General features: G+C 42.4%; 1 protein-coding gene across 10 annotated transcripts in view; it reads right to left on the bottom strand.

Moving 5' to 3' along the window:
* The window catches only part of POLA1 (DNA polymerase alpha 1, catalytic subunit), a 314,094-nt gene that overhangs the window by 164,598 nt on the left and 129,560 nt on the right, over window positions 1–19,936 (bottom strand). Inside the window, exon 35 of one of the 10 annotated variants that reach the window (XM_061627351.1) lies at window positions 16,740–16,831. The exons of 7 other annotated variants lie outside the window; for them this stretch is intronic. In XM_061627351.1, coding sequence (XP_061483335.1) covers window positions 16,757–16,831 — 75 coding nt within the window. In that variant the 3' untranslated portion in view covers window positions 16,740–16,756. 2 more of the 10 variants (XM_061627352.1, XM_061627353.1) reach the window with 2 other exon arrangements.

The following is a 19,936-nucleotide window of genomic DNA, read 5'->3' as shown; positions in this document are numbered from 1 at the left end:
AAGCGATATATGGTAAGTGATTGAGTGAGAGGGGGGAGTACATGGGCTAGAATGCTGTATGATGATTGGCTGAGTGTTTGAATGGCTGAAGGTATAAATGAGTGGATGACAGTTGAGTCTGGGGGAGTTGTTGAGGGTTGGTTGATGAGAGGGATTTTGGAGGAGTTGGTTGGCAGAGTTCTGAGGGAGGCTTGGATTGTATTTGGCTGATATTTAGGCAATATATATATGACCAGAAACATAAAGAGTGACACTATATGAAACCATATGCTTGTTAAACATACCTTACATAATCTTGTTATTTCCTGGTGTTTATAAATAAATATTCTATTGGTTTACCAAAAGCCTGATCCTTGGCTGGGGCTTTCACAGACCAGAAGGGTGGGCAGGGTAATTACCAAGGTGCAGAGAAACAGTATCAAATGGTGGCAGCAGTGAAGAGATAGTGTATCATCAAATATCCAGGGCAACCCAGGGCTGTATGCTTTATTGGCACAAAGATACAGGGGGGTTGTGGCCTGCAAGTGCACCCAGACACAAAGTAACAGAAGGAAGACTAAGGCGAAGTCTCTAGCAGTATTGTTTACAGGGAGTGACTGGTGGTGCTGCCTAGCAGTGGGATCCTGTGAGATCTGTGCTAGCGTGAGCTAAAGAAAAAATAAAAACTATGTTTCTCCCTGGTGGTAGCCACGGGTGGGAGCCTGACAGGTGGTGCCAGGGGAGGAACATTACAATGACACTCAGCCCTACTTCTCCATAAAATCCAAATCAGGAGAAGCTGTGCGGGGCCTGTACTGGTGCCTGGTTCTGGGTCCAGCTCTTTAATTGGAGGCCCAAGTAGTCTCAATGGCTAGAAGTGCCTTTTATTGGCTGCACCTGGTGAGACAACTATGACCATTCCTGCCCCAAGAGGGCTTAGCCACGTTACTTCAGGCTTTGATAACTTCAATACGGGATTAACTTCAAGACTGCAAAACACTCTTTGTGGGACTTCCCTTGCACTTGACCCAGAAACTGCAATTAGTGCAGAATGCTGCAGCCAGATTGCTGACAGGAGTGAGACCCTGTCAGTATATAACACCTCTGCTCAGAGATCTGCACTGGTTGACAATGTGTTACCGGGCCAAGTTCAAGGTGTTACTACTGGTATATAAAGCACTTAACAGCTTGCAACTAGTTTACTTACGAGACTGTCTTACCCCATAGGTGCCCACTCAAGCACTTTGATCTGTGGCACCGTTACAGGTGCCACATAATACTTGTCCTGCACTTGTAACAAATAGTTTTTTTTTAGTGTGGCAGCACCTACTCATTGGAACTCCCTGCCTATTGAGATCAGACAGGTGCCTTCACTGTATTCCTTTAGGTGCCTGCTTAAAACATTTTTGTTTAGGCAACACACAGATGGTCATCAGTTTTAACTTTTTTTAGTTAGTAGCTGTTTTAATTGTTTCAAATACATTTTTAATTACTTGTTTTTAACTGTTTTATTGATAATGTTAATGTTTTTTAGAAACTGATTAGAGGTCTTTACATTTAAGCAGGATATAAATTTCATTAAAGAAAAATAAAACTTGTTGCTAGAACTGACAAATGTATATGTTTTAGAAAAGCATGGAAAATATGCTAAAATATGTTGACAGCAGTAGAGATGAATGAAGAGACAAATATAGGAGAGGAAGCACTGTCAAAACAAGAAGGCTCTGGAAAGAACAAGAAATAAGAAGAGAAATTAGGAGATCAAAGGGAGCAGGGATAAGGCTAGCCTCTCTTGAAAGGTAGTTCACGAACACTGGGACTGCCACCACAAGAACTGAGAAAACTCCAGTTGCTTTAAAGTAAGTGAAATATAGGGAAAGTCATCCAGACTGTCGGGCCACCACAGCAGCCTGATGTAGAGCACAATACAGTTACTTGGTCTCCCAAGCAGCAGGTGTAGCTAGCATATTAGCCAAAGCTGAAAAAAGGCACAGGAGGCCACAGCTATCCCCATCAAGTATGGGTTGTATCCAACTAAGTTTTACTCAAAGTAGACATATTGAAATCAATAGACCTAAAATAGTCTTGGCTCTTAATTTTCATAGGTTTACCCTGAGTATGACTGAAATTGGATAAAACCTTATAAATGTGGATCTTACAGGAAGTGTGACCCCCATCCAGAACAAGCACATTCCCAGCCAGTCAATTATAATCAATTCTGTCTTATCTGGACCGATTTTAGTTTATTCACCTTCATCTATTCAACCTCTGATTGCAGGTATAAATTTTGAGACTTATCTCTTTCACCTGGATTTGATGAAAAAGAGAAACAGAGCTGGGCATCATCAGCATGACAACACCAAACTCCATTCCCTGTCACAACCTCTCGTGCAGTTTAACGAAGATGTTATGTTATGAGATAAAACACCCATGAGAAGGAACAATGCCCCAGCATCATATTATGTAATCTACCCTCCAGAAAAAAAGACAGCCTCTACATTTCAGTGCCCCAACCCAGAATGACAGTCTAGAACACTACCATAATAGCACTGAAAGATACTGAAGAGGTCCAAATAATCAAGAGGCTCACACTCTCCCAGTTAAGGCAGCAAAAGTCAATCACCAGGATGATCAAGGCAGATTAGACTCCAAAGTGGGTCTGAAACCAGACTGAAATAGATCTGTACATCTCCAGGCCTAACCACAGAACAGTTTTTGACACGTGTGATGCTTCCTCTCTTTCCCTGACATTTTGAGGCCAATTACCTCAGTCAAAGGATGCAGCAAGTGACACACCCACTTAACTTTTTTCAGTTTCCATGTAAGTCAAATTATGAACAAGGCAGGCCTTTGTAGCAGAAGTGGGGAACCGGTGGCTGTCCAGATGTTGTTGGACTACAACTCCCATCATCCCTTACCAGCCAAACATTTAGAGGGTTTCAGGTTCTCCACCCTTGCTCTGTAGCAAAGAAGGTGGGTTAACTGTGTGACTGCACAAAAAAGCCACTCAAATAGTGGTGACATAAGAGCACTCTGTATTCTTCTTCGTGATATTTATAAAATCTCACATATTAGAGAATATAGAAATCTTATGGTGGGAAGTATACTCACAAGAAAATATTCTGCAACAAAGGATTGCTGACACTAGCATCTTTTGTTGTGTATATAAGTATCTGCCAAAGCCCAAGTCTTCTGCAATGCCAGAGGACAGGGGAGGGTTATTGGCAGTGAGCCAAGCAGGCTAGTTATTAAGTCAAGCCAGTAGATATGGCTGGCTGAACTGTATATATGATCCACCTCTCAATGATTTGAGAGCAGATTGAGACCTTTTTTCTTTTTGGCTAGTAAGACTACAGAAGAAGAGAACGGATTTGCAACTTTAAAGGATAAGCAATCCAACAATGGGTAGTTAGCTGCTCAATGACCTGTTAACCTGTTTTTTCTTCAAAGTATAGTTCTCCCATTTTTTTGTCATACCAAACCTGTGAGATAGGTTAAGCTGAAAAGTAGTGACTGGTCCAGGATCTCAGTGAACTTCATTGCTAAGCATAGATATAATATAATCCCATTTCTCTCTGATTCAAATCCAACACTTTAAAGTCACAAAGACAAAGCTAGAACCATAAGCACAGCCATCATGGAACTGCACAATTCTACAGTAAATGGGAACCCACTCTCTTCTGGCATTCATTCACCCCTTCTGGTGGATATGCTAATGCAGGCAGCTGGTAAAATGCTGCAACAGTGGGGGGGGAGATAAAAAAAAGGTAAGAGCATCCCCAGTAGTAAGCAGCGGTGAGAAACTAGCTCACTGGACACATATTTGCAAAGCTAGATTAAGTTAAAAAATTGGAAGTAGTGTCTCTTGATATACAAGTGGTTTGATATTTAATTTGCAATATGTATTTACAGGTTTTACACATAAAACAAGTGTGGGGGGAAATAAACACATTTTATGGCAAAGCATTTAGTGCACTATGTTTGGGGTTTTATTTCACACTGATTTGTTCAATGGTAACAGGCCTCAAACTCTCAACTGTCATGACTACATATCCTTTGCAGTTCTATTAAGTATCATAAAAAAGGACTTTTTGTACTCAACAGTATATTTCAATATTTCCAAATGATATCACCAAGGAAGAGGGGCATCTATCTTAACCAAACAGTAACTCAGGAACACCTTCACTGCATTGCTGAGACTGGTACAAGATGTGAAAATTCATAACCAAAACAGTGAAACTGAACATTAATCAAATAGTAGTAGAAAAAGTCAGGAGTCAGATTCATATCTCCTACCTATCCCCAGAAATCCCTTTCTATTCCTACCAACTTTAGAAGAATTGGCCAGACTGTCCTGCATGAATTAAGAAGAACAGAAAGTCATAGAAATTCCATTCTGTCCCTCTGTTATTCACAGGTCCATCGGTCCTCCAGGGTGTGGATGAACATTATGGAGGATGTGATGTTCCTGTATTAATGTATATATGGTAAGTGTTGGTTGTTTAGAAGATACATGGTAAGTGGAGTGAAAGAGGGGGAGTGAATGGGCAGTAGAATGCGAGATGATTGGCTGAGTGTTTAAAATGGCTGAATGTATAAAAGGAAGAGTGAGAGTGGAATCTGGGGGGGAGAAGAGAACTGAGTGGGTTGCTTGGTGGGGTTTAGAGAGTTGTTTACCAAGAGGGAGGTGGAGTTCGGATTAGTATTGAGTAAAACCATATGCTTATGTGCCTTAAGAAGAAATCTTGTTAATCTTGTTAGCTTTGTTATCTGTAATAAATACTTAATTTGGTTTACCAAAGGCCTGATCCTTGGCTGGGGTTTCACAGACCAGAAGGGAAGGGAAGGTAATGACCAAGGCTGAAGGGGAACTGTAACAAATGGTGGCAGCGGTGAAGAGAATAACAATACCAGTATTCAGAGTCTCTGGGAATACTAGTATTGGGACGTTACTGGTGGTTGCCTAGCAGGGGGATCTGTTGAGATCTGTGCTAGAGCGGATAGGTAAACCATAAGAGAGTGCGGTCCGGACTGGTGGAGTCCCTGGTGGTGCCTAGAGACAGGCAGTAACCACGAGCAGGTAGGAACCTGACAGGGAGAGCCAGGGAAGGACGCCTCACATAGGACATTAAGATTACTGGCCCAAATTAGGGTAAAAAGATCCAATGGAAGACAAAACACTAGTTCTTGGGATAACAAGTCAGTCTAACCAGGCCACAAAACAGCATTAAATGTGTCTGCTCTCAGATCACTTACTCTTTGGATCACTCTGTTTAAAAGCAGAAACAGAAGAACTGCATCAAATTGACATCTGGGCCACAACATCAAGGAGTTTACTTCCCCAGCTCTATCACACATCCTCTTGCAACAAATTTTGTTACTAGAAGTGTAAGGAGCCTGGCCAACAGATCTATTCTTAAGCAGCCAAGCCTAACCACTATCTATACATCAGAGAGTGAAGGGCCTATTTCCCTTTGTCCAGAGTTGATCAATTTATTAAGTGTGCCCTAGCGGTCACCATTCCATATAATGCTCTGCTTGGAGACAGAACAAGTTGGGCTCTGCCTGGTTCTTCATGTCATTTCCAGGGACACACTTATGAACTGATGCCTCCTTAATAATTGACAAATGTTTTGGCAGACTTACTGTTATATGATCAAGGATGAACCTAATCTAGAATTTCAGAAAAAAATAGTTTGATGGCATAAAGTTCTAGCCAATGCGGCTTCTTCTTTTCTTTTCAATTAAACAACACCCCTTGAGCTACTGAGCTTGTGACAGTGAGTCTTTCAACTGAAGAGACTGGCATCCATTGTTACTAAACCACAAAGAAGGAGTGTTCCTAGGGTCTCCCTCACATCAATCTATCTTGAATCAGATGCCAACTGATAAAGTCCTTGATCTTAGGTGGCAATTGAAGGTGCCAATGGCTTGGCTTTATTGTATCTGATTGATAGGAAAGAAGAAACGTCTATAGTTGTATGGAAGCAGGACCATGCCATGAAGTTGAGCAAGCATCATGAAGAATGGGACAGCACGCACTCATCCCCCTTGGAGCCAGAGAAGAAGTTTGTGGTGCATAAGACTATGAGAGAATGCGGCTTGGATTGTTGCCATTTGGGGCTTAATTTCTTGAAGTCCTTGGATTGGTGCAAATGACAGAAGAAAAGAAGAGGGTCTGAGCTGCTTGCGTCAATGTTTTTGACATCTTTGTCCTTTGCTTCTACCAAATTCTCATCCAGTTGAGTCCCAAACAAACTGGTCCCAGTAAAAGGCTTTGTAGCAAGATGAACCTCAGAGTCTGTATCAAAATACCAACCATTTATCCATACATTCCTAATTTTGCCTGCCATTGGAGCCACAGACTTGGCTCCAAATTGGATGAAAGCCAAGGAAAAGTCCACTAGAAAAGCCATGCATACTGAGATTTTGCACAACCATCCTTCACTTATTGATCCACATCACCCAAGAAAAGCCACCACTCTAGGAAACCAGGAAGCTCACAAATAAAGCTGAAGGAACTCCCTCCCCCTATCACACGTACACTCTTTATTCAAGTCAACTGGAGTTGGGAACAAGAAATTTGTTTCTCAGTTACTAATCTCGGACTCCCTTTAAACAGGAGCCCCACAAAACTCTGCCTACTCCCATTCAGACAAGACAGACGCAGGTGAGTCAGGAGCTCTTTCTTTTGGATGATGTCATTGTCCTGTGGACCTTATCTGCTACCAGGAGAAGGTACAATGCCAAAGGACAAAGCACCTTATGACCACAAGGAAGAGAATGTTCTATTGCATCTGTTAGTCTGGAAGATAAAAGAAAATATTAAGATAGGGTACAAAAGGGGGACACCTGGTATAGCACAGTGGGGAGGAGAGCCTGGCTGGGAGTCCAGAGCCTGTGAGTTCAAATCCCCACTCATGTCTCCTGGGTGTAAAGGGCCAGCTAAAGATCACCCCCACAATGCATGGCTCAGGGGTTACGTGCCCTGCCACCTGTGCAGCCGTGGGCAAGCTGCATAGTCCCAAGGAGCCCAGTTGCCCCCCAGCTGGCAGTTGCAGACAAGGAAGGGGCTGGCTTGTGCAGCTGTGGCAAGCTGAGCAGGCCCTAGCCAGCCGGGGAGGACTCGCTTCAGAGGGAGGCAATGATAAACCCCCTCTGAATACCGCTTACCATGAAAACCCTATTCACAGGGTAGCCATAAGTCGGGATCGACTTGAAAGCAGTCCACACACACATACACAAAAGGGGGAGGGAAAATAAAATACCTTTTACTTTTACCATTGGTAGTTTCTTATTACCAATAAGGCAAAAACGATCAGGTCTTTAAAAAACAAATGTGAATGTTTTCCCAAAGGCATTATTAACAATTAATAATCATTACACTGGTGCCTTGTTTACCTGACCTTCTGTAAATTGAGCTGCCTTGTAATTAGACCCATATTTTACACATTTATATATTTGTATGCACAGATTTGACTCATTCATTCATCCATTAAAATTTGCTTGACAGACCTAGATGGATAATCAGGGTACAATTTGTATTTACTGGATTATAGAAAATTGCCCAAACTGTTAAGTTCAAGGAAAACGCATTCTTGTCTCTCTCTTGTGACTGATGTAAAAGCAATTACATATCAGAGGATGGCCCCAAGACACTCTCAAGGAGCAGCAAAGCTTTTACAATCTGGTATCTTTAACAGTATTTTGTTCTTTAAAATGGTTACTGGTTTTAAAGACTATCTAAAAAGAAGAAACAAAAAGCCACCTAGCACATCTTGTCTAAGCAATGCATTACTCTGTAATTCAAATGGTAAAGTAATTTCCCAGAAAAGTTTAAATGTTGTATTTACTACTAACTTTGTCAAAAATGAAAAGATTAATTCCTTTATGTGTCAGGTTCTCTTATACAAGACCTTAGGTCTGTGAAAATGTGACATATGGAGAGGATTTTCTGTTTGAGAAAAGTGGATCTTTGTGTGATTTGGGAAGGGTAGAATGGAAAGGATCCACTAGTAATAAAGACAGCAGAATTAATGTTATTTCTCAAATAATATCAAATTCAAATAGGTTTGAATATCAAAGTCCCCACCCATAAAATACCCAATGGTTTTGATGGAGGCGAGGGCCAATAGCAGGGCAAGTGGTCTTCCCCAGTGTGCCACTTTTCTGCATGTGGACTGCCAAAACACTTGCACCAGCATCAATCCTGGTTACAGAAGGGCCCCACTCATACAGCGGGTTACGTTCCAGACCCCCGCCGAAAAGCAAAACCCGCTGAAAAGTGGAAAATAGTGCACAATCAGCTGTACAGTACACCTGATTGCTGTCAGCTGGAGCTCCCCACTCTACAGCTGATCAGCTGTAGCACACGATCAGCTGTAGCGCAGGAAGCTCCAGCCGCCACGCTCCAGCTGACAGCGCTTGGCCCATGAAGCTCCCCGTGCTCCAGCTGATTGCATGATCCAGCTGATCAGCTGTAGCGCAGGGAGCTTCAGGGGCCAAGCGCTGTCAGCTGGAGCATGGTGGCTGGAGCTCAACGGGCTACAGCTGATCACTCCGCTGGCGCTGTATTAGCAGAATGCCGAAATGCAGGGGCCTACTGTACATCCCTCTTTTGTTGACTGGAGACACACCTACTATTCAGCCACCTTGTAGGAGTCACATTAAGTATCCAAAAGAGACAGATAAGCCCACCTCCAAGACTTCTGTTTGACAACCTGCTCTAAGATTAACTATAGAGTAGCTCCATAGGTCAAGTACAATGTATCTTAAATACAATGTATCTTCAGTAACAGAAAGATCCCTAACCATTCCAAGAAGTGTACTGATCAGAAAAACAATGTGTTAAGATTCAACTTAGAAGTAGGTGAATGTACTACACTGAAAGTCTTTTTTAATCTGTTCAAGATCATCTTGGACAGGGTGCAAGAATTGTAGAAGAGAATAGACAACTGAGACCTTCCTAAATTGCTAATATTGTTGCGTGTCTTATTATAGCATTTTAATACCTATTTTACTGAATCATGAAATATCACCTGGTATGGGTCAGGGTAAATGAAGCATCTTCCCAAAATTTATGGGCTGTTTACTCAAAGGGATACCAGTTGTTGTTTTTTAAGGAAAAGGCCTAAAGCATGGAAGCCTTTCTGGAATTCATGCTATGGCCCAGTATCACTTATGGGAACATTATCCGAGAAAAGGGGACTTTTCTAGGTCATTAAATAGTGCAAAGGTCAAGAGTAAGTATTTGACAAGATGCAAGAGCAATATGAAACAGATTGAATTCAGAAAACATTAAGTGTTACGAAACCAGACAAATGAACAATGCACAAGTCTGAAAGTCTTGTGTATACTCAGAAGATTTATTTAGAAGCAAGTCTTAATGAATTCAATGGCACTTACTCCCAGGTATGGGGGGTTAAGATTGCAGCCTAAATCAGGAGCTTATGTAGCAAGCAACAAATTTGATTTACTGTTTCAGAAAATGAAATGAGTGAACTGATTCTTAGTCTAGCTCTACTCTGCTACAGTAACAGTAACATTGTGTGGAGTGGATCAGAAAGCATCACCTCTCATCTCCATTTGTTGGTAATTATTATTAAACATATATACAGCACATTGAGTTCAAAGAGTTCCATGTATATTACCTTAGTAATCCTTATAGTATTAATTGCTTCTATAGTGCATGGGACGTACTAAGGCTGAGAGATCAGTGGCTTGCCTAAGGTCACCAAGTGAGTTTGTGGTATTTGGATGAGATTTGGCTTATAGATCATGCTGTTAGGCACTACATTACATTGGCACTCAATGATGTACCATAAAGTCTATGCTGAGAGTTCCTACTTACAGTACACTTAAGAGTTGAGGCTAGATGCGCACCAATAGTCATCTCAAGTCTTCTTAAGATCTTATCTAAGGGGATAAGTAGGCTTTATTTAAGTCAAGAGTATGATATAACAGGTTTCCACATTCACTCAAGCTTCAAAATGCCAAGAAACTGCAGTTGTTTAGGGCCATGCCTTTAAGAGATCAGACCATTGGTCTCACCTGAAAGGTGGTTTTCCCAGAGATCATGATGTCAAGAGTGTTATAGCACCCCCTAGTGTCTGAAAGCAGGAATGCACAGTAGTCAAGACCCAGGCTGCTCCTTCTGGTCTCCACTCCAGTTCATTCCAGACACAGAAAGACATCTTGACAGCAGTTGCATGAAGAACAGACAAAACAACAAGGAAAAAGGCAACTGCACAAAGGAGCAGCAACAGCCAGAAATACATACAATAAAGTCTTGACTCACTAAAACATTATAAATTCACTCAAATTGAAGGAATCTTAGCACTGAATGTGTGTGTAAAAAACTGATAAAGAATGAGAACACATAGGCAGCCTCCACCAGGGAGGATCGTGATGGCATGATACCTGGGGAAAACACCTTTCAGGTGAGAACAATGGACGGTTTCCCCAGGTAGTATGCCATCAAGTGGGAAGTAACAAAGCAAACAGACCAAGGAGAGCTCCGGAGCCACAGCTGTGAGCCCCATGGTAGGAAAGGAAGCGACAATGCAGACCTCCGGGGCCACAGCCACAAGCCCCACTAGGGAAGAAGGAAGTGGCTAGCCTCCGGGACTGCTGCCGTGAGCTCCGCAAGGGAGGAGGAATAGGCTGGAGAGCAGCTGCCAGTGCTGGGCCTAGCTGAGGGACCTGCAGGAGGAGAGTAAGAGGCTGGAGTGGGGCTGCCGGGGCTGCAGCTGGGAGCCGCACAAAAATGGGGAGAAGAAAAGAAAAACACCCCCACAAAAACACACACACATGCTCACCACTCCCCATAGTACTCAATCACTTAACTCCTCACACACAATCCAAAGACACACAAAGCAATGACTCACTAACAAAAAGAGCAGTCAATAGAAATTAGCTGCACTAAGGAGAAAGAAAACAGCTTTGGACAAAAAGAATGAACTGGAGTGGAGACCAAAAGGAGCAGCTTGGGTCTTGATTCCTCTGCATTCTTGCCTTCAGACACTAGAGGGTGCTATAACCCACTTGATGGCATGCTACCTGGGGAAAAAGTTGTATTTCAGCAATATTGATATGGTATTATATCCTATGGTTCGTTCCAAGTTCACCACTACCTTGGAATTGGATGGCTGTCAAAGAGCTGTACTTAAGTCCCAGATATGTCTGTTCACTGGAAGACACAGGAAGTCTGTGAGACTGAAGCTAACATTTGACACTGCAAGTATCCAACTGGCAACCAATACCATCCATGTAGACTGATAATGTTGGAAGGGACCTACTGTAAGATCAACCAGTGACTTTCATAGCTGTGGGGATCTGAACTTTGGTGTTGTAGGTCCTAGTCCAACACTCAATCCATTACACCAGCTCTCTTCATAAATTTTACTCTTCATTTAATTTTATGATTTGTCATGTCAGCATGAAATTGGGCATTTTTTTAGGCTGCAAAAAAGGCAAATGGGCTGCAAAAAAGGCAAATGCTATATTAGACTGCATTAACAGAAGTATAGTTTCCAAATCATGTGAAGTATTAGTTCTCCTCTATTCAGCACTGGTTAGGCCTCATCGTGAATACTGCATCCAGTTCTGGTCTCCGCACTTCAAGAAGGATGCAGACAAACTGGAACAGGTTCAGAGGAGGGCAACAAGGATGATCAGGGAACTGGAAACAAAGCCCTATGAGGAGAGACTGAAAGAACTGGGCATGTTTAGCCTGGAGAAGAGAAGACTGAGGGGAGATATGATAGCACTTCAAGTACATGAACGGTTGTCACATAGAGGAGGGCCGGGACCTCTTCTCGATCGTTCCAGAGTGCAGAACACGGAATAATAGGCTCAAGTTGCAGGAAGCCAGATTTTGACTGAACATCTGGAAAAGCTTCCTAACTGTTACAGCCATACGACAATGGAACCAATTACCTAGAGAGGTAGTGGGCTCTCCGACACTGGAGGCATTCAAGAGGCAGCTGGTCAGCCATCTGTCCGAAATGCTTTGATTTGGATTCCTGCATTGAGCAGGGGGTTGGACTTGATGGCCTTATAGGTCCCTTCCAACTTTACTATTCTATAATTCTAGACTGAGACAGAATATAATTTGACCAAATTTCATTCACATGGTGTCTTGGTCTTTCAGTTCAGCACTGGACTTGGTGTGGGAGGATATATGTCTAGACAGAAATTCACCTCATGCATCTGTAGTAAATGTTTAGGAAAACTTCACTTGTAGAATTTCTGCCTGGGCATTCACAACACATTTCTGTAGTGAGGGAACAGTGTTTTACAGATGCATCATGCAGAAGTTCTTAGGGTACACAGGGAATTTACAATTATTTTATGTTTATCGTTTCATTTATTAATGATTTCCTATTTAAGATTCTCTTCCTTGAACTGATTTATAATTTATGGTTGCATCAAGCAGAAATTCTTAGCTGTATATATACACCAAGTGTTTTAGGAAGCTGCGCCTGTAGGGTTAGGGTATCCTGTTAAATACAGTCATTAACTGTGGAAGTATTCTGACTCAGCTCCCATTTTGTGGCAGAAAGAATTTGTGGCAGAAAGACCCAGAAGCTCTAAGTAGAGGAGGCTTCACATCTGGTATATCCCCTTCCACCACCTCTACCCCAATGCCTCTCAAACTGTTTTTATTTATTTCTGTACTTTTCTCCCCTTCTCCTTTAACTTGTTACCTTATACGTTCCACCCAAATTGTCACTCTGTCATCTGTCCAACTTCATTCACTTCAGTTTACTATTTTTTAAAATAACTTTGATCTTTCGTTCTGATTTCCTTCAGCACCTCATCTGGTTCTTTTTTTCTCAGAAGGGACACACCTCCTCCCCCAAAAAACTTTTCTGACTTTCTGCCACCTTCATTCATTATGCAAGGAGTTTCTGGTTCCGACACTGGGTGCAATTAAAAAGCTGCAAGATTAGCCAGGGGGTTCAATTCAGCGGGTTCAACGCCTTCCTCTACTCAACCTTCTCTCATAACAGGTTCATACTAAGTATGCACATAAGGACAACCTTATGAATTCCCTTTGATTAATTTAGCCACAAACATTACTTTTAAATAAAAACTACAAACACATTACACAACTATTAGTCAAAAACACATACTAGATGCTCCTCTTGATCTAACACAACAAATGTTTTTTTCAAAAGTTGCAGTACAAACAGAGAATCTTTCCAGAAAAACCACCTCAGGAAGTCTATGGAAGAAAAACATGCACTACCTATCAGCTTCACACATAAAAAGTCACTCTTCAAATGGTTACCTCATTCAAAATAAGTCATTTCTTATCCTTCTTGCTCCAAATTCAGCATGGACCATCCTTAAACTTATATCTCCTATACTGTCATGTTTCAAATCAGTTTATTGAACCATTTTCTAACTATAAACTATAAAACCCATTGCCCCTCCTGATTTCTCGTTACAATGGGCAAATGTAATTCAGAAGACTTATCCTTAAGATAGGGCCAGCACTATCAGGACCAGGGCCAAAAGGCAGCCAGGTCGGGCCCCGGCTGAGGGTCCGTGTGGCCCAGAGGGGCCCCTAAAGGGCCCCTTGTTAGGGTGGGACAGTAGTGCTCCCGCAATCCACAGCAGGATTGCAGGGACAGAGCTTCCAGGCCACCCACCTGTTCACTCACGCCACCCACCTCTCTCCTGTTTTCTGCTGCTGCACACGCAGGGCTGCCATCAACTAAGATGGTGGCAGAGGCTTCTTTAAGGGCTGATACCCCTACCACCATCTTGGTTGATGGCAGGCATGTGCACGCAGGTAGCATACTGCGTATGTATGCTATCAACCAAGATGGCGGCAGGGGCATCAGCTCCTTAGGGAAGCCTCCACCACCATCTTAATTGATGGCAGCCCAGCATGCGCAGTGTGCACAGCAGCAGAAGGCAGGAGAGAGGTAGGTGGAACAGGCAGGAGCTGCGTGCCCAGGGCAGGCTGGTGCCCAAGGGCCCAGTCATGCCTGGTGCCGGCCCTGAGCACTATGGCCGGATAATCAAGTGAGACTATTTATTTACTTATTTATTATTTTATTTATACCCCACTCTTCCATCCAGCAGGAGCCCAGGGCGGCAAACAGAACAGTAAAAACACTTCAAAACATCACAAAAAGACCTTAAAATACATTAAAACAAAACAATGTTAAAAACATTAAAAAAACTTTAAAAACATTTTAAAAAAAAAGGTTAAAGACATATTAAAAGACATATTAAAGGCAATTCTAACACAGACTGGGATAGGTCCCAACTTAAAAGGCTTGTTGAAAGAGGAAAGTCTTCAAAAGGCGCCGAAAAGATAGCAGAGATGGCACCTGCCAAATATTTAAGGGGAGGGAATTCCATAGGGTTGATGCCGCCACACTAAAGGTCCGTTTCCTATATTGTACAGAACGAACCTCCTGATAAGATGGTATCTGCAGGAGGCCCTCACCTGCAGAGCGCAGTGATCGGCTGGATATATAAGGGATAAGACGGTCTTTCAGGTATTCCGGTCCCGAGCTGTATAGGGCTTTGTACACCAAAACTAGAACCTTGAACTTGGCCCGGTAGCAAATGGGTAGCCAGTGCAGTTCTTTCAGCAGTGGGGTGACATGTTGGCAATACCCTGCCCCAGTGAGCAGTCTCACCGCTGCATTTTTCACCAGCTGCAGCTTCCGGACCAATCTCAAGGGCAGCCCCACACAGAGCGGGTTACAGTAATCCAACCTAGAGGTTACCAGTGCGTGGACAACAGTGGTCAGGCTATCCCAGTCCAGAAACGCCTACAGCTGTCTTATCAGCCGAAGGTGGTAAAAGGCACTCCTAGTCACAGAGGTCACCTGGGCCTCTAGCAGCAAAGATGGATCCAGGAGCACCCCCAGACTACAGACCTGCTCTTTCAGAGGGAGTACAACCCCATCCAAAGCAGGCAACTGACCAATTATCTGAACTCAGGAACCATCAACCCACAGCGCCTCCGTCTTGCTAGGATTCAGACTCAGTTTATTGGCCCTCATCCAGCCCACCACCGAGTCCAGGCAGCGGTCCAGGGCTTGCACGGCCTCTCCCAATTCAGATGTTACGGAGAAATAGAGCTGGGTATCATCAGCATACTGCTGACACCTCGCCCCAAATCTCCTGATAACTGCTCCCAAGGGCTTCATATAGATGTTAAACAGTATGGGGGACAAGATGGTACCTTACGGCACCCCACAGCACAACTGCCAGGGGGCTGAAAGACAGTCACCCAATGCTATTCTCTGAGAGCGACCTTGGAGATAGGATCAGAACCACTGTAAAACAGTGCCTCCAATACCCATCTCATCAAGTCGGCCCAGAAGGATACCATGGTCAATGATATCAAAAGCCGCTGAGAGATCAAGTAAGAACAACAGGGTTGCACACCCCCTGTCCTTCTCCCGATAAAGGTCATCCAGCAGGGCAACCAAGGCCGATTCAGTCCCATTACCAGGCCTGAACACAGACTGGGATGGGTCAAGATAATCTGTTTCATCCAAGAGTACTTACAGTTGCTGCGCCACAACCCTCTCAATCACCTTCCCTAAAAAGGGGGTATTTGCAACTGGTCGGTAGTTGTCATAAACCAATGGGTCCAAGGTTGGCTTTTTCAGGAGTGGTCGGATCACTGCCTCTTTCAAGGCACCCGGAGCCACTCCCTCCCGCAATGATGTGTTGACCACACTCTGGATCCACTCGGTCAAACCCCCTCAGCAAACTTTAATAAGCCAAGAAGGGCAAGGGTCGAAAGGACATGTTGCTGGCCGCATCATCGCAAGCACCTTATCTACGTCATCAGGCCGCATCAACTGAAAACGTTCCCAAGAAGTTGCAGCAGACTTTGCACTGGACACCTCATTGGGGACTACAGTAGATGTGGAAGGGGCATCAAGTCTATTTGTCCATAAAGCACAGTAGGTCTTCTCATCATCTGCTTACTTGAGTCATTTTTAACTGGAATTATCAGGCAATTGAATCTGGGATGGTAGCTAGAGGTTGGAAGATATAGCTGTATGTCCCAAGCAGCCTGCGCTCTAAGCTAGCCACCTATCCTCAGATTCAATAGAAGAATCTAACCTGTCCCCAGTGATGTAAGGTTCAACTGGTAGCCTGTTCAGTGCCATTTTAACTGCAGGTAGCAAAATGTCTTGGCCTGGCCTGCCTGGGACCTTCTGCATGCAAACCATGTGTCCTACCACTGAGGTATTCCCAATGAGCTAAGTGTTACATGTGATGCCCTCTAGTTTTAATACTTCTGAAAGATATGTTTCCACAATTTAGGAATACAGCAAACTGTCATATACTTAGAATACTGGTCCAGCTATTTCAGTGTTGTCTATACTGACTGCCAGCTGCTTTCCAGGGTTTCAGACAGGAGTCTTCCCAAGCCTACCTAGAGATCCCAGTGATTGAACCTCGAACCTTCTGTGGACAAAAAATGTCACATACCCTTTTCATTGTTTTTACAAATTGTATTTTACCTTAAGTCACTTTGAAATTTTTTTTAAAAAAGTGACTAACAAATGTAATAATAATAAGTCCATTTATAAATTGTTTTTGTTCTGAGCTAAATGAGGAGTAATGAAAACATGCTCCTTCCCTATAAAGGGGGGGGTCATCATTTTGGCTATTTTTCAGGGGGCAATCAAACAGTATGAAAATGTTCATTTCTTTTGAAGTTGCAGTTGCCATTTTAAAGAAAGCCATCTAAAGCACAATTTTCTCACCTTTCTTGACAAGTGCTTTACCATGAGAAGGGAGTGAAGGGAAGAATCCCAAATTTGCAGGAATTGGCAATTTCTTTCTGGAGTTTCTGCTGCTGTAGCAAAAAAAATGAACCCTATGAAAATTCAGCTGAGACCCAGTTTTAATAAATCTCACATGTCATCGACTCAATATATGTAACCAGGAGAATGGTGACTTGGTTGTAGAGAATTGTTCTTCAACTTCTAAATATGGTGTGACTACTTCCTGCTGAAGTTTAGACTATCAGTTCCTACTTTCTCTGCATGGGTTATGGACACATGCAAATCATCTGCCTTCAAAGGCTTATGGAATTTGAGGGATTCCAGATGGCATGGCCAGTGCTCCTGTCAACACCTCAGCTGTTCTGTGTGATGCAGGTGATGTAGACAGGATCACTCCCAGGCATCTTCCTTTGCAGGGTAGAGTTCACTCAACTTCTTGGCTTAACAGGAAATTGGGACCAAGTTCAGAGATGGCTTGAACGCAAATGGCAAATGTTCAGTACAAGTCTTAGGAAACCTAGGTAAGATTTATCAAGCCTATTCTGTGATGGTGGCAAAGAAACCATGTTTAGACATCATTGTATCCTCGTTGTCTTCTAACAGTGGTTCAAGGCCTTCTCCAACTTGGCAGAAAAAGAGATGTAAAGGGATCCTTGTAAGCTTACTGTGACAAGCTTTGCTAAGCACTCTGAAGAAAGAAAAACATAGATGCCACTGTTATAACAGTTCAGTCTTTGGAAATATCTAGAACACCACCTAATTCTGTTTTATTGGATTAATGTCAGTAGCCTGAGGATGTAGACAGGTGTTTGGTATGTGCAGTCTACCACCTATGAGTTGGATCCTTGTACTTCCTGGGTCATAACGCTGAGGAGAGACTAATTGTCAAGGAAAACATGAATTCCTTATCACAAGATGTCCCTGCTGACTTGGAGGTGATTGTAATATTACTCCTGAAAAAAAATCTCCTTGGATCCGGTCATGGATATTCTCTTTTTACACAAGGAGCTCAATTGAGTAGTTGCCATGAAATTCCAAGTACTTTGAATGAGACTGATTAACTGGATCCATTTCAAAGTGGTTTCAGCACAGAAACTGTCATGATTACCTGATGAGTGGCCTATGCCAGAAGAATAGGAAGAGTGCAACCCTGCACATTGTCTTTGGTAGCTCTTGACAGCCTTCAATACCATCAACCATGGAATCTTTCTAGATAGGGTCAGACATCAGTTTCAATAGTTGTTTTTCAATAGTTACCTTTCTACCTACTGGAAGGTGGCGCTGCTTAACCCAACGACATTTATGGTTCCACCTTGTTCGCCATGCTTTTCAATATCAACATGAAGAAACTAAGTGAGGTTATCTAAGGATATGGAATGAAGCATTAGCAATATGCCAACAAGTTCCAGCTCTATCTCTCTGATTCAGGTTAAACAGTGGATGTGCTAAATTGGTGACTGGCATCAATAATCAACTGAATCAGAGCCAATAAACTGCCGCCTGGTCCTGCTACTGCTAAGAGGTTTGTCTGCTCAGGCAGGTGGTGTTTATCCTGTTCTGAATGGGATTGTGCACTTCCCCTAAGGGAGCAGATTCCCTAAGGGAGTGTTCTTTATATCCAGCTTTGTCAGTAGAATCACAAGCAGTCTCCCTTGCATGGAACACTTTCTATCATCTAAGGCCTCTTCTAAACAGAGACAGCTTAGCAATGGTGATCCACACTTTGATAACCTCCAGAGTAGATTACTATAATGTATTAGAGCTGGGTTTGCCTCTGAAATCTGCTAACTGCGACTGGGCAATAGTTCTAGCTGGTGGTCAAACAGATGCACTGGCTCCAAGTCCATTTTCAAGCACAATTTAAAACCTTGCACCAACTGGGGACTTGAGAACCTGAAGGACGATCTATACCCAACATGAGCCTGCTCACACGTAGGTCATCTTCAGATTACTAAGTGCCCCAACCATGTGAAGTGAGACAGATGGCCAAGAGAAAGAATATATTCTCCATTTTGTCACCCTGCATATTGAGTTCTATCCCGAGAGAAGCCACCAATATTTTTTTTAATTTCTCAGGATTTTGACCTTTAATTTGTTGTGCAAATATTTTGTTCTTATCATCCTACTATTTTACTTCTTTTTATTGTTCTTTACTTTGGTATTATTGATGTTTTAAGTCTGTTATTTTGTGAGCCATCATGGACATATTTTACACTGAAGGGCAGGATAATCTTATAATAATAATAACAACAATAACAATAATAACAATAACAACATTTATAATAAAAACAAAATAACCACTAAAAATGAACTAAGCTGTCAACATCTTCACTTTTTTGGCTTTATTAAACAAATTCATGGACAATGGGTATTTGAAAGACCATCAGAAATAATAACAAACACCCATGTTCAGATTCCATATACTTCCACACTTCTGAATATCAAATGTTGGAGGTAACAAAGGGACAGCCATCACATTATGCCTTTGGGAGCTTTCAAAAGACATCTGACTCACCACTAAGACAAGACATTGGGCTAGATGGCCTTTTGAATTTGATTCAGCAAGCCATCTCCTTATGAATAGCATCATATAATGATAACAAGTAAAAAAAAATCATTTAAGACAATTTATATTAGTGGTATACATTGCACTTCATCCTAATGTAAACTACCTGCACTACTCCACCACAATTAAGAAATGAGAAATTTTGTGGGGTACTGAACAATGAACTTTCACAGCAGAATCGCATAATATCTAACAGTCTTCTGAAGAAGAATTGTGGCCTATTCAAATAATACAAAAGATGTGCACAGGAAAAACACCTAATGGCTCACTTGAATCCTAAATATATTTTTGTTTTAACATGGATTTATAAATAAATAAGTACATGAAAATCAAAGATGCTTACTGTTCCTGTACTTAAAACCCTTTCTTTACAACACAAAACCATACCACAGGGATACATTATCTGGTAAAAATAGCATAGCTGTGTGACAACAAACACAAACACTACAAACCAAGATGGGTACTTGTAGTCTTCTCAAGAACAAGTACTTTAAGATTAAAGATTGAATATTTTATGTTAACACGCATGGTTTTTTTCGTAAAGGATTAATCTCTCAGGGAATAGAAAGGTGTTCTGAGAAGTTATAAATTAGCTGTTGTAATCTTCTGA

Source organism: Rhineura floridana, chromosome 5 (assembly GCF_030035675.1).
Source record: "Rhineura floridana isolate rRhiFlo1 chromosome 5, rRhiFlo1.hap2, whole genome shotgun sequence".
Classification (NCBI taxonomy): domain Eukaryota; kingdom Metazoa; phylum Chordata; class Lepidosauria; order Squamata; family Rhineuridae; genus Rhineura; species Rhineura floridana.
The sequence above is the reverse complement of the archived record's forward strand: the minus strand, read 5'-3'. Positions and strand labels throughout refer to the sequence as shown.